This window comes from Prionailurus viverrinus, chromosome C1 (genome assembly GCF_022837055.1).
Source record: "Prionailurus viverrinus isolate Anna chromosome C1, UM_Priviv_1.0, whole genome shotgun sequence".
NCBI classification, from domain to species: Eukaryota; Metazoa; Chordata; class Mammalia; order Carnivora; family Felidae; genus Prionailurus; species Prionailurus viverrinus.
The window spans coordinates 142,055,072-142,070,357 of NC_062568.1; the positions used below are offsets into that span (position 1 = coordinate 142,055,072).

Sequence of the window (15,286 nt, forward strand, 5' to 3'; positions counted from 1 at the left end):
AATAGAAATGTTTCAAAATTAAGTAGTGGTAATTATCAACACAACTTAGTGAATTACTAAAAGCAACTGAATTATACACTTTAAAAATGGTTAAAATGGTGAATTTTATTTTATGTGAATTTTACTTCAACAAAAAAGAAAAAAATCAGTCTATCAGCCCAAATAAGAATAAATACGGTTTTTTAAAACTTCAGTTAAATGTATGTATTTTTGTGTGGACCGTATCATGATGTAGAAATGTATTTCTTGCTATGGGTCAAGATAAGTTTGAAAACCTCTAATCCAGTTTAACTTCTTTTTTTTAAGACCTATGAAAGTAAAGTAACTTGCCCAAGTTTCTAAAGTAGAATAGCTAAAAGGAAATGTTTCAGGAAAAGGAATATATATTGATGGTACTTTTGAATTTGAGAATATTATCACAGTGATGGTCAGACCTTAGTGCACATGGGTAAGATATTTAGAAACTAGCAAATCTACAACAGGATGGCAAAGTTAACCAAAAATGATCAGTGGGGTAAAGGGAAGAACAAGATGAGTATGTGTGTTGGGACGGGGGGTGGAAATAGTAATCATTAAAAATAACTAGATGAGATAAGGAGTATTCAACTGATTTACAATTAGTGGCTCGACTGTGAAACCGGGTTTGGTGAATTTAGAGGCTGAAGCTGCTGGTGCAGTCTTTGATTCCCTGGAACAAGTGGTTACTTCCACTATGGGGAGGGGCATGACATGAAACCAGTTCCTATCCCATCAATGTTTACACTATCCAGGGATCTTAAGACTTCAGACACCTTTAAAATAACACTTCTCGGGGTGCCTGCGTGGCTCAGTTAGCTAAGTGCCCGACTTCAGCTCAGGTCATGATCTCGCAGTTCATGGGTTCAAGCCCCGCATCAGGCTCTGTGCTGACAGCTCGGAGCCTGGAGCCTGCTTTGGATTCTGTGTCTCCCTCTCTCTCTCTGCCCCTCCCCTGCTCACACTCTGTCTCTGTCTCTCAAAAATGAATAAATGTTTAAAATTTTTTTTAAATAACACTTCTCCTCAAAATACTAGAGTGCTCAGACTGGATCTACATTTTATTCAAATAAGTTGGGAAAGAATTGTGAAGATTTCATTCCCCCAGGGTATAATGAATCCTAGTTCTCCTCATTAGTGCCAACAATCTGATTACTTCCTATTGTCTGTCTTCTATTTTATGTGCATGTTTTTATAACTTTAAGTGATGTTCATGTGAGAATGTGTTCTCTCTAACAAGAGTACATGGAGGGAGCTACTGCTTTTGGATTCCTTCACTGCACCTACTGAGAGTTTTGCACTCAGATGTGGGTACTTAGATGTTGCTGAATGACTTTCCCAGCAGATCCTCATAATAGTCTCTCTGGGCCTGCCCTCACTAAAGACTATCCTTGGGAAAACATTCATAAATTCAACAAATTGAATGCCTACTATGTGCCAGGCATGAGCTAGGCTTTAGGAATACATTAGAAATTATACAAATATGTGTATTGCCAAGAAATTTCATGGGTGGCCAAGTTTTATGACATTTCTTTTCTCTAATGCCTGTTGGGTGGGGGGAAAGCCTTTTTCATTGAGTTCACATTTAATTTTTTTTAATATATTTATTTAAATTCAAGTTAATTAACATACAAGTGTAGTATTGGTTTCAGGAGTAGAACCCAGTGATTCATCATAACGCCCAGTGGGCATCTCAACAAATGCCCTCCTTAATGCCCATCACCCATTTAGTCCATCCCCCACCCGTCTCCCCTCCAGTAACCCTCAGTTTGTTCTCTGTATTTAAGAATCTTAATGGTGTGCCTCCCTGTCTTATCTTAGTTTTTATCTTATTTTTCCTTCCCTTCCCCTATGAGTTGGCATTTAAAGTTGCTGGTACCTTAGTATGCATCAAATACCATACTTTACACTATTAATCTACTAAAAGTCACTGTATTTGTCACTGCCACACTCAGAGAAAATAAAAAATGGTCATCTCACTTAAGAATGTCCTGCAGTTTGGGGTGCCTGGGGGGCTCAGTCAGTTAAGTGTCCAACTTTGGTTCAGGTCATGATTTCATAGTGGGTTCGAGCCCTGTGTCAGGTTCTCTGCTGTCAGCACAGAGCCTGCTTTGGAGCCTCTGTCCCCCTGTCTCTCTGCCCTTCCCCCACTTGTACTCTCTCTCTCTCTCTCAAAAATAAATAAACTTTTCAAAAATAATTTTAAAAAAGAATACCCTTTAGTTTATTCATCTAATTTCTCTGTTGATGAGTGTTTATTTCCAGTCTTTTGCTAATACCACCAGTACAAATGTCCTGTCCATATACATACCATTTTGCAGCATATCTATAGGACTAATTCCCAGCAGTAGGATGGTTAAGTGTAAAGGATAATGAGCATATTTATTTATTATTGTTAGTTTTGGTAAAATATACATAACATTTTAACCATTTTAAGTATACAGTTCAGTGGTATCCAGTACATTCACATTGGTTTTTGGGTTTTCTTTTTTTCCATTTTTAACATTTAAATTCAAGTCAGTCAACGTATAGTGTAGTATTGGTTCCAGGAGTAGAACCCTGTGATTCATCACTTTACACACAATACCCAGTGCCCACCCCAACAAGTGCCCTCCTTAATGCCCATCCCACCACCCACCTCCCCTCCAGCAACCTCCCGTCTGTTCTCTGTATTTAAGAGTCTCTTATGGTTTTCCTCCCTCTGATTTTATCTTATTTTTGCTTCCCTCCCCCTATATTCATCTGTTGTGTTTCTTAAATTCCACATATGAGGAAATCATGTGATATTTGTCTTTCTCTACCTGACTTATTTCACTTAGCATAATTCACTCTAGTTCCATCCATGTTGTTGCAAATGGCAAGATTTCATTCTTTCTGATCACTGAGATTCTGATCACCAGAATATATATATGTATATATATATACATATACATACATATAATATATATATATACATATACATATCATACATATATGTATATATGTGTATATATTCATCAGTTGATGGACATTTGGGCCTCACATTGTTGTACAACAATCTCCACCACCCATCCCCAGAACTTTTTTGCTCTTTCAAAACTGAAGCTCGGTACCCATTAAACAATAATTTGGAAACTACCATTCTGTCTCTATTAATTTGACCACTCCAGGAACATATAAGTACATATTTGTGACATATAAGTGACAGTGTTTGTCCTTTTATGACCAGCTTATTTCACTTAGCATAACGTCTACAGAGTTGCAGCATGTGTCTGACTTTCCTCTTTTAAGGCTGAATAATATTCCATTATATGTATACATGCCCCATTTGGTTTATCCAGGGAGATATTTGAATTGCTTCTGCTTTTTAGTTATTGTGAATAATGCTGCTATGAACATAGGTGTACAGTATCTGCTTGAGTCTTTCCTTTCAATTCATTTTGGTATACACCCACAAATGACATTGCTGGATCATATACTAATACCATGTTTAATTTTTTGAGGTACTCTATGCTGTATATTATAGCAGCTGCATCCTTTCACATTCCCATCCGCACTGCATAGGGTTCCAAATTCTCTACATCCTCGCCAACACTTGTTATATTGTTTTATTTGTTGTTGTTGTTTTTATAACACCCATCCTAATGGGTGTGAAGTGGCACCTACTTGTGGTTTTTATTTGCATTGCCCCAATAATTAGTGAAGATGAGCATCTTTTAATGTGTTTATTGGCTTATATATCTCCTTTGGGAAAATGTCTATTCAAGTCCTTCGCCCATTTTTGAATTGGATTGCTTATTTGTTGTTGTTAGGTTGTAGGAATTCTTTATATATTCTGGATATTAATCCCTTATCCAATACATGATAGAAATATTTTCTCCTTTTGTTTGCCTTTTCACTCTGTTGATAGTGTTCTTTGTACAGAAGTTTTTAATTCTAGTGTAGTCCAATTTATCTATTTTTATTTTCTTGCCTTGCTTTTAGTGTCATATCCAAGAAGTCATTGCCAAATCCAATGTAATGAAGTTTTTCCCCTGTGCTTTCTAAGAGGTTTATTGGTTTAACTCTTATATTTAAGTCTTTGATTTATTTTGAGTTAATTTTTGTATATGATGTAAGATAAGGGTCTAACTTCATTCTCTTATATGTGGATATCAATTTTCCCAGCACTGTTTGTTGAAAACTGTTCTTTCCCAATTCAATGGTCTTGACACCTTGATCAAAAATTATTTGACCATATATGTAAAGATTTACCTCTGGACTCTATTCTAGTCTATTGGTCTGTCTTTATGACAGTACCATACTGTTTTGATTACTGTAGCTTTGTAGTAAGTTTTGAAATTGAAGTGTGAGGACTTCAACTCCGGTCTTTTTCAGGATTGTTTTGGCTGTGTGGAATCTATACTCATTTATATTTACCTGTATGGTTATGTTTAGCAGTGCTTTTTATTTCTTTATTTGGATTCAAGTTTCTGCCTAGTAATCTTTAATGTCAGGCTGAAATTACTATTTTTCTAGGGAAGTTTTGTTAGTGATGAATTCTCTTAGTTTTTATTTATCTGGGAATTTCTTAATTTTTCCTTTATTTTGGAAAGATAGTTTTATTTGAAATAGCACTCTTGGTTGATGGTCTTTTTCTTTCAGCACTCTGAATATGTTGTCCCACTGACTTTTTACCTTTATGATATTTTTATGAAAATGTAGCTGTTAATTTCATTGAGGATCTCTTGGGTATAATGAATCTTTTCTGTTTCTGCCTTCAAGATTCTCTCTGTCTTTATCTTTCAACAGTTTGATTATGATGTATCTGTGGAAGTTCATTGATCTTCTTGGATGTGTAGATTAATGTTTCTCATCAAATTTTCATCCATTCCCTTTTTTAAATTGAGGTATAATTAACATATAACATTATATTAGTTTTAAGTGGTTCAGGTTCTCTCCATTTCTTATCTATTGTAAATAATGCTGCAGTGAACATAGGAAAGCATATATGTTTTCAAATCAGCATTTTTGTATTCTTCCGATAAATACCCAGAATTGGACTAGCTGGATCATATGGTAATTCTATTTATTTGGGGGGGATCTCCATACTGTATTTTACAGTGGCTGCACCAATTTACATTCCCACCAACAGTTTACAAGAGCTTCCTTTTCTCCACATCCTCTCCAGCACTTGTTATTTGTTGTCTTTTGATAATAGCCATTCTAACAGGTATGAAATGATAGCTCATTGTGGTTTTGAGTTGCACTTCCCTTATGATTAATGATGTTGAACACCTTTTCATAAACCCGTTGGCCATTTCTATTTTTTCTTTGGAAAAATGTCAGTTCAGATCCTCTGCCCAATTTTTAATTGGATTGTTTTAGGGTTTTGTGATTGAGTTGTATATTTTGGATATTAACCACATATCCGATTATATGATTTGCAAATATTTTCTTCCATTCAGTAGGTTGCCTTTTCATTCTGCTGATTGTTTCTTTTGCTCTGCAGAAACTTCTTAGTTTGATGTGATCTCACTTGTTTACAATGCTTTTGTTGCCTTTGCTTTTGGTGTCAATCCAACAAAAATTATCACCAAAACTGGTATCAAAGAACTTACCACCTGTGTTTTCTTCTAAGAGTTTTATGGTTTCAGGTCTTACATTCAAGTCTTTATCCATTTTGAGTTAATTTTTGTGTCTGGTTAAGGTAGTGATCCAGTTTCATCCTATTGCATGTTCCTGTCAAGTTTTTCCAATACCATTTATTGAAGAGACTGCCCCTACTTCATTGTATATTTTTGGCTCCTTTGTTGTAAATTAATTGGCCACATATCCATGGATTTATTCTGGGTTCTCTATTCTGTTCCTTTGATCTGTGTGTCAGTCTTAATACCAGTACCATACTGTTTTGATTACTATGGCTTTTACTACTAGCTTGAAATTAGGGAGCAAGATGCCTCCATCTTTGTTCTTCTTCTTAGGATGTCTTTGACTATTCAAGGTCTTCCTAAAAATTTTAGAATTGTTTGTTCTATTTCTGTGAAAAGTGCCATTGAAATTTTGATAAGGGATTGCATGACTCTGTAGATTACTTTGGGTAATATGGACGTTTTAACAAAAAACAAAACAAAATATTAATTCTTTTGATCCATAACCATAGAATATCTTTCCATTTGTTTCTTCTTGTTTAATTTCTCTCATCACTGTCTTACAGCCATTATTATTTCTTGAAATATTCTTTCTGCCCCATTTTCTCTTCTTCTTCTGAGGCTCCCATTATGCACATGTTAGTATTTTTGTTGGTGTTCCATAGGTTTCAGAGCCTCTGTTCATTTTCTTCACTGTTTCATCTGTATACTCTTCTGATTGGAAAATTTCAATAAACCTATCTTCAAGTTCACTGATTCTTCTGTCTACTGAAGTCTACCCTTGAGCCTTTCTAGTAAATTTTCATTTCATTTTTTGTACTTTTCAACTACAGAATTTCTATTTGGTTCTTTTCTATAATTTCCTTTTTTTTTTGTCATTGATATTCTTTATTTGTAAGACATCTTTTTCATACTTTTGTTTAGTTCTATAGACATTGTTTCCTTTAGTTTTTTTTTTAACATATCTACAATAGCTTTAGAAAGTCTTTGTCTACTAAGTACAACATCTAGGCTTCTTCAGGGACAGCTCCTATTGACTGATTACCCGTTTGCTTGCTTATGGGCCATACTTTAATGTTTCTTTGCATTTCTTGTAATTTTTTTGTCAAAGAGTGTACATTGTAAATAAAATAATGAGGCATTTTTGGAAATAAAATTGTTCCCCTCAACCCTGGGTTTATTTTTGTTGCTATTTGTTGTTGTATGTTATTTTGTTTACTGACTTTTCTGAATTTTGTAAAGTCTCTGTGCTTTGACATGTGTGACCACTTAAGTCTCTACTCAGCTTAGTGGTCAGCTAACAAGTGGAGAGAGATTTCCTTAAATGGCAGAACCAGTAAGTCTCCCAGTTTTGTTTTGTTTTAATTTTTTTTCAATGTTTTTTTATTTATTTTTGGGACAGAGAGAGACAGAGCATGAACGGGGGAGGGGCAGAGAGAGAGGGAGACACAGAATCTGAAACAGGCTCCAGGCTCCGAGCCATCAGCCCAGAGCCTGACGCGGGGCTCGAACTCACGGACCGCGAGATCGTGACCTGGCTGAAGTCGGACGCTTAACCGACTGCGCCACCCAGGCGCCCCTCCCAGTTTTTAACAAATGTCTCTGTGTATGTTGGAGCACCCCTTCATTGCTCTGCCAGGTGACTAAAAACTATGCCTTAGCTTTAACTTCCTGATTTCACAGAGACTGAAAGCCAGAGGAAAGAGCTTAGAGCCTTCTCAGATATTTTCTAAGCATATGCACAATGCTACAAATGCACATGGACTTCTAGATTTCCAGAAATATGTCAAAGCTTTTCAGATTACCTTTCTCTTGTAAGCTTTTTGTTAGCTTGTTGCTTGCCCCAACTGTTTTCCAGTGCTCCAGACAGCCACAAAGTTAAACAATTCCCTCTAAATGCTTTTGAAAAACACTCTTAGGGAAAAGGTATTTTGCACTGGATGAGCTGCGAGTCAGGTAAAATAAAGACAGCCTTGCAAATGGTGTCTTCTAGGTAACTACCAGGCAGGTCAAATAATAATAATTCACTGGAAATGATGCTTTAGAGCAACTCCAACCCCATTCTGCTCCCCCCATGACTTCCTGGCTTCTTGTTTTTACTGTAATTATGGGTTGGTATTTTTAGGGCTACCATAGAGCTGAAAAGAAAGACATGGGAATAGGGCAAATTAAAGTTCCATGAAGCTCACTGCCCTTACCAAGATTCAGATATTTTTCTTAAATAAATGCCCCCCAGATTGCTGCAAGCATTTTGTTAATTTCCATAGTCCTGAAAAACTTCATTCTGACATTTTTTCCAGTTTTCTCATTGCTTTTATAGGGGAGAAAATTCTGGGAGGTCATTACTCCACTGTTTCTGCTGTCTCCTAAATCTCCAATCTTGAGTATACAACTTTTTAGTAATCTCTAGAACAAAATAGAAGAACATATAGAAAAACACTTCTGCTGCATACTGAAGAGGATAGTATTTACCTCAAGGAAAAGCACTTGTGCAATTGTCTCAGTTACAAACTGAACTGGCTGCTCTTTTCATAGAACACCATATTTACTAGATAGACTAACAATATTATACACTCATGAGTATTCAGCAGATATTTTCTTTTTTTTATTAATTTTTTTTAATGTTTATTCATTTTTGAGCGAGACAGACAGAGCACAAGCATGGGTGGGGGCAGAGAGAGAGGGAGACACAGAATCCGAAGCAGGCTCCAGGCTCTGATCTGTCAGCACAGAGCCTGACGTGGGGCTAGAACTCACGAACCATGAGATGACGACCTGAGCCAAAGTCAGATGCTCAACGGACTGAGCCACCCAGGCACCCCTCCGCAGATATTTTCTTAAACATGAATGAATCAAGCCTCTCATTTCAAGGAAATTATTGACAGAAGTCGATGCCAATGATAAGTCTCAAACTTTCAAGCAAAAATAAAAATTGGGGAAAACTTCTATCTACCACTATGTGTTTGACAGCTTCCCCGTACTTCCACTTTTCTGAGATTGGTGATGGTGTTAATAAATGTAACTGTGTGATATTAATAATGAAATGTGGCACAATTTGGAATATCTGCATAATTCCATGACCCATTATTTTCTTTTTTTCTTTTTTATTTTTTTAATGTTTATTTTTGAGAGAGAGAGAGAGAGCACGCACGCATGGGGGAAGGGTAGAGAGAGAGGGAGACGCAGAACCTGAAGCAGGCTCCATGTTGTGAGCTATCAGCACAGAGCCTGTCGAGGGGCCCAAACCCATGAACCCATGAGATCATGACCTGAGCTGAAGTCGGCGCCCAAACAGCTGAGCCACCCAGGCACCCTGGTGAACCGTTATTTTCTAAATAATCAATGGGCAATGTTAACAGTAGCATGGGTAGATAAAAGAGTCTTTCACAGTTCAAGTTAGACCAGTAGATTTTAATATAAAAAAGCACAAAAAGTTCATAGACTTGATTTCAGATTTCAGATTTCAACTAACCCTTAAGAAATTATCATTTGTCAAGTTTGGTATAGTATCAAAGACTATCCACAATTATCCGAAAAGATTACTAAAATAATCCTATTTCCAACTGCATGTCTCTGCAGGGCCAGATTTTCTTCATATATTTCAACTAAAATAACATATCATAGCAAATTGAATACTGAAGGAAATAAGACAATCTAGCTATCTTCTATCAATCCAGACATTAAAGATATGTACGAATATATAAAACAGCGCCATTCTTCTCAGATATTTTGTTTTGGAAAATATAATTATTTTACTTTAAAATATTTGTATTAACATATAATGGGTTGGGGTGTGGCTCAGTCGGTTAAGCTCCCACTCTTGATCTCAGCTCAGGTCATGATCTCATGACTCTACACTGACAGAGCAGAGCCTGCTTGGGGTTCTCTGTCACTCTCTCTCTCTCTCTCTCTCTGTCCCTCCCCTGCCTGTGCTCACTTTCTCTCAAAATAAATAAATAAACTTAAAAAAATGTATAATGGGTTATGGGGCACCTTGGTGGCTCAGTCAGTTAAGCGTCTGACTTCAGCTCAGGTCATGATCTCGCGGTCCGTGAGTTCGAGCCCCGCGTCGGGCTCTGGGCTGATGGCTCAGAGCCTGGAGCCTGTTTCAGATTCTGTGTCTCCCTCTCTCTCTGACCCTCCCCTATTCATGCTCTGTCTCTCTCTGTCTCAAAAATAAATGTTAAAAAAAATTTTTAAAAATGTATAATGGGTTATTTTAAAGCAATAACACAAATTTGTGTTTTAATTTCTACTTTGGTAAATACCAAAAGTTATAACTCATGTAAATAAAAGTTTTTTAAGGCCCTTAATAATATTTAAAAGTGCAAAAAGTCCTAAACTGAAGAGTTTGAGAGCTGCTTATGCTATGTTTTCTAAGATCAAAGCCCTAATAACAAACCACCTGGAAAATACAAGGATGGCTATTATTTAGTACTTAATTCAATTGCCCATGTTTAGTGCAAATATTTTGGACATGCGACCCATGTCCAAAATCTGCTCATTCACACAGGCATGATGGTCGGAATTATTTAATCTGTGTAGGACCTTTTAGGCTGACCCTTTCTGCTTTTTGAATAGGTCATGCTTCTCTCTCTCATAGCTTTTGTGCAAGGCTGTTACTCTGCCTGGAAAGCTCTCTCACCCCCTCTCCTAACAATTCTTATTTATCTTCAGATCTCAGATCAAATGTCACTATCTCAAGGAAACCTTCCCTCATCTACTCCTTCCAAAGTTCTCATCCTCCAGATTTCATTGAAACCCCCTAATTTCTTTCATGGGTCCAAGCACTTCTTTTCTTTCATAGCACATATCACAATTTGTAATTGTGTGGTTTTAAGATTTGATTAGTGCCTTTCTCTCCCTTAAACTTCAGCTTCACAAGGGCAGTTTTCTTTTTAGCTTACCGTTTATCCTCAATATGTATCACAGTGTTTGGCAGTATATATGCACAGAATGAGTCAATTATTTTCCAATATGAAAACCACATGTTGAGGCAAGGAAGAGTGCATTTTATTGATTGTCCCATCATTTTAAATAGTTTTTCAAATTACCAGCCTTGAGTTATGAGAGATCTGTTGAAAACAGTTTTTATTGTATGGCCCTCCAAGTAAAAAGATATCTTAGGAACACAATCATTCTGAAGGAAATCAGATTGCTTGATTTGTGTACACAGATGCCATTTCACAGAACTTTCTCCCAACTGAGGCTTCTTAGTCTCCAAGCTTTTTTAAAAAATAAAATACAAAAAGACTTTTACTAATGGTTATGCTGAGCCTTTCTCTAAAAATATATTTTATTAAATGCAGGAGGAGATTGGATTCATGCTGTATTATTTCTTTTGGGACTAATGGTGCATTTTCCAACTTCAGAAATTGTTTTTAAGACCGCAGAAGTATCAGATTAAACGAATGTGGTGACTACCTCAGGACAGTAGTATTTTATTATATTTTCCTTCCAAGAATGTAACTGTTATAAATTACTACAGTTATTTATTCTTCACTTTACAATTTATTAACTGAGGGGGTCATATTTCATTCTTCTTCCATTTGAGTAACTTGTGTGTGTGTGTGTGTGTTTATGCAGCAGTGACAAATAGTTTTTCATTTGAGGGCTCTAGACTTTGGTCCGGTTTTAATTAGGAGACTTTCGAGATTTGGATGAAGGCAGCATATTGTCCTTCCAGTTATCCAGGCAAAATTTGCAGCATCTGTCTAACCATAAGAGTTACAAACCCCCTTCAGATAATAAGTCGAGTATACTTTAATAGCACTGCTTTCAGAATTTACAGCCCTTACTTTAGAGTACTCAGTGTTGATGTTACTGCTAATCTCAAATGGTTTTGTTTTACACAGAAACAAATGGATATCAATGCTGCTATTCAAGCCTTGATTGAATCACATGCTGCCCTACAGATGGAGGTAATATATCTGGCTTTATTTACATTGGCACTCTCAATACACAAATTAAACTGAAAGTTTTTCAGAGTCCAAAATGTGGCTTTATCTCAAAGATTGTATTTAAAACAGATTGAATGTAATGATACTACTTTTAAGGACAAAGTAAGCATTTTTAATAAGCAGAAATATATGCATGGGTTTTTTTTTAAGGAAAACATTTTTAAAAGGTGTAATATCATTTAAGGAATTTTTAAACAACGAATTAGATACTGTAGAAGAAAATAGTTTGATGAAGTTAGCCATTTCTTAAAATGGGATCTATCACTGTTACTCATTTTTCTTGACTAAACTCTATTCAATGTATAATTTCTTAAAAAATAATATACTACAGTGGGCATAATAATTGTTAAGTTTTATGTTAGCTTGAAAACTAGGCTTTTGGAGTGAATTTAATCTCTTCCTTAGGATCCAGTTTAATAAAATATACATAGATGGCTATATTTGAATATAAACTGATCTTTGCATCCTACTCCCAAGTCACCGCACACAACAAAGATACATTTTTCTCCTGCCTTGGTCCATGTTGATGATGAGGGTTCAATAATGCTGCTGGCTGCTCTGGGTTTTTGCTAATATGATTCCTGTGATGACTTGGCAGAACTACCAAAATACTGAAGTGACTCTAATTGACTACGGTGCAGAGATATCCAAAACCCTGAACTACCTTAGCAATTTACTGCACAGCATCAAGAATCCTCTTGGCACACGAGATAACCCAGCACGAATCTGCAGAGATTTGCTTAACTGTGAACACAAAGTATCAGATGGTAAGTTCTTGGTTTTCTCAAACTCTGATGTCTAATTCCATCATTTCAGTGTGTCTGAGATTGATGCTATATTCATTTTGAATCTTAATCGTTTTGATAAAACGCTTGTAGGAAAGCATTTTAATGTTATCAAAAACCAAATACTCTTAGAGGGAGACATGATTCTGAAGTCAGAGTATCCCTTTCTGAGGGTTCACATTACAAATGTCTTCTTCTGTGCATCCTTATTGATCCCCAACTTTTCTTACTCCACCCTAATTATAGTACTTGCTTACACATCGTGTTTGGAACATATCACATTCATGATAACAATTAAAATATGGAGGACTGACCTTTGGGTTAATAGGAGTACCTGTCGGGTCCGCCAAAGGTGATAAGATGAAAAAAATAGACATGGGAGAGCCCCCATCAGCACACCTCCTAAAATTATGGCTTTTACACAAAATGGAATTTAAATGCATCACTATAGAGTCAGTGAGTAGGAAGATGGTTTGGTATTCTTGGAATTTTTTCATTCATACACTGATAGCCCCAAATCCATTAACCAGAGGTACAAAAATGAATTTAGAATAGAACCATAAAGGAAAAGCTTTAAAGCAAGTAGAACAGTTCTATTTATCTAATGATAGATAAGGGAACCCTGTCAGCTGTAATATATCATTTAATTTTAATTTCTATTGGGTCTGTGGTCAGCTGTACGATCAATATTAGTAGTTAAATTTTTTGCTAAAAACTTATATGTAACAATGACACATATGCTGATTTGAAAAAAAAATGTTATGTTCTTCTATATGGTAACTAGTAGTCCATATTTTATTTAAATTACATATACACACATATACATCACATAACACACACACCCTTGTCCAAAAACATAAGCTTCAATTCTATAAGTGCAATGAAAATATTCATTTTATTTATATTAATAAAATGCTTAACTTCTATAGATATTTCCTGCCTTAAATTACTACAAAAACTAAACTAATATAGACAGTTACAGCTGCCTACAGTAATTCTGTTTGATTCTTTCCCTTATATAATGGCACAAACATGAAATTCTATCGAATTGAAAGTAACAAAGACATTTTAAGACATACAAATGACTGAAATCTAATTCAAGGTCTGCCTTCTTTGTAAGAAAAATAACTAAGTGGTATGGATTGCAAGGTATCAGAAAGGTTTTAACACCCAACAATATTTTCATCACTAGGAGATAGCAAATGCTATAGAGAAACACAAAACAGCAGGGAAGGGGGATATGATAGAAAATGGAGTGGGGGTGAAGTTTTCAAGTATAGTAGCTAGATAAGGCATCTCTGAGAACATGACATTGGAGCCATATCAGAAGAAGGTAAAGGTACAAGCTATAGGAAATCTAGAGAAAGAGCTTTCCAGGCAGAAAGAACAAATGCAAATGCAAAGGCCCTGGGACTGGAGTATATGTAGTATGTTCTAGGATTAACAAAAAGGCCAGTGACCAGAAGAGAGTGCATAAGGGCAAGTGGTAGAAAATGAAGTCAGAAAGATATCCAAAAAACCAGATTATATAAGATCTTACAGACTACTCAAAAGACTCCAGCTTTTATTCTGAATATGGTGGGAAGCCATTCAAAGTTTTGCAGCAAAGGAATGATAGGATTTGACTTAAATTTTTGAAATACTATTCTGGCTAATGTATTGCAAATATGAGGACAACAGTAAAAGAAACCATTGAGGAGGCCACTGAAAAAGATCCAGGTAAGAGATGACGGTAGGCTGGACTAGAATTAGTAGAATAAGTGATAAATGATCAAGTCTTTGGCTATGCCTTAAGGTACAGCCAGCAGTTCTTGATGATAATTTGGATGTGGGTTATGAGAGAAATAGAATGATAGAGGGTGACTCTAAGCTTTTTGACTAATGGATGGAAGTGTGGAGTTGCTGTAAGAGAGATGCAGAAGCAAGTTTTGGAGGAAAAATCAGGAGTTCGGTTTTAGATATATCTCATTTGAGATGTCTGTTCAGCATAAAGTAAGAATGTCAAGGAGGTTGGTGGCTATTAGAGAAAGGTTCTGGCTGGGGTAAAAATTATGACGTCATTTGCATATCAATAGTATCTAATGCCCCTGGACTGCTTACAACTACCTAAAGACTAGGCGGAGAAAGAAAAGCTGAGGTAGCTGAGGTCTAAACCCTATGCCTTCAGGCTCTTCAATGTTTAGAGATCAGGGAAATGAGGAGAAACTAGCAAAGAAAACTGAGAAGAAGCTATCCCTGATAGGAGGAAAACTAGATGAACAGTAGTGAAGAAAATTTTGCCTGAGGAAGGGATCGACTGGGTTCCTGAGAAAGGCTACTGAATTTAGCAGCATGATGCTCTGTGTGAGCTTCACAAGAGCAGTTAAGAGGAATAGTAGTGGTTAAAACTTCATCAGATTTTAAGAGAAAATTATAGAGCCAGAGAGTTTCCATTTCCAGTAATGAAGGAGGTAATTCAAATTGCCAGGATGAATATCTTTTAAAATTTGTTTTCAAGTTAAAAGCATCAAATAGCCAACAAAATAGTGAGGGAATTTTAAGCCAACATTTTGAAGGAGACAGCAAAGAAATGAACACAGTTAGAACTGCTTTTGCCCTGGGTGTGTTCTAAATACAGCTTTTGGTAGCTTCGTGGGGCTCGGGTCAAAAATTGATATCGGTGGCCCATCAAATGTGAGGATTTAGGTTTTCAAAGGGCTCCACTCTGAAAGTAAACATAAACTGGAAGAGACAAGACTATAGCCTAGCTTCATTCACATCATGAAGATAGCTCAGAGTCTTAAGCTTTGAACTTGGACTAAGATGATTCCAGACTGCTAGTACCCCCCATCCCATGTCTAACAGAAACAAAAGTCTTCTATAAAATATACCATCATCCTAGGGCTCAAATTATTTCCACAAATCATTTCTCAAAGGT

At 36.2% G+C, this 15,286-nt stretch overlaps 1 protein-coding gene across 1 annotated transcript in view; it reads left to right on the plus strand.

The window, feature by feature from the left end:
• Positions 1-15,286, plus strand: part of COL24A1 (collagen type XXIV alpha 1 chain) — a 410,128-nt gene that overhangs the window by 384,033 nt on the left and 10,809 nt on the right. The window contains exons 57-58 of the mRNA XM_047871498.1: positions 11,480-11,545; positions 12,183-12,351. Coding sequence (XP_047727454.1) covers positions 11,480-11,545; positions 12,183-12,351 — 235 coding nt within the window. The remainder of the gene's footprint in view (positions 1-11,479; positions 11,546-12,182; positions 12,352-15,286) is intronic.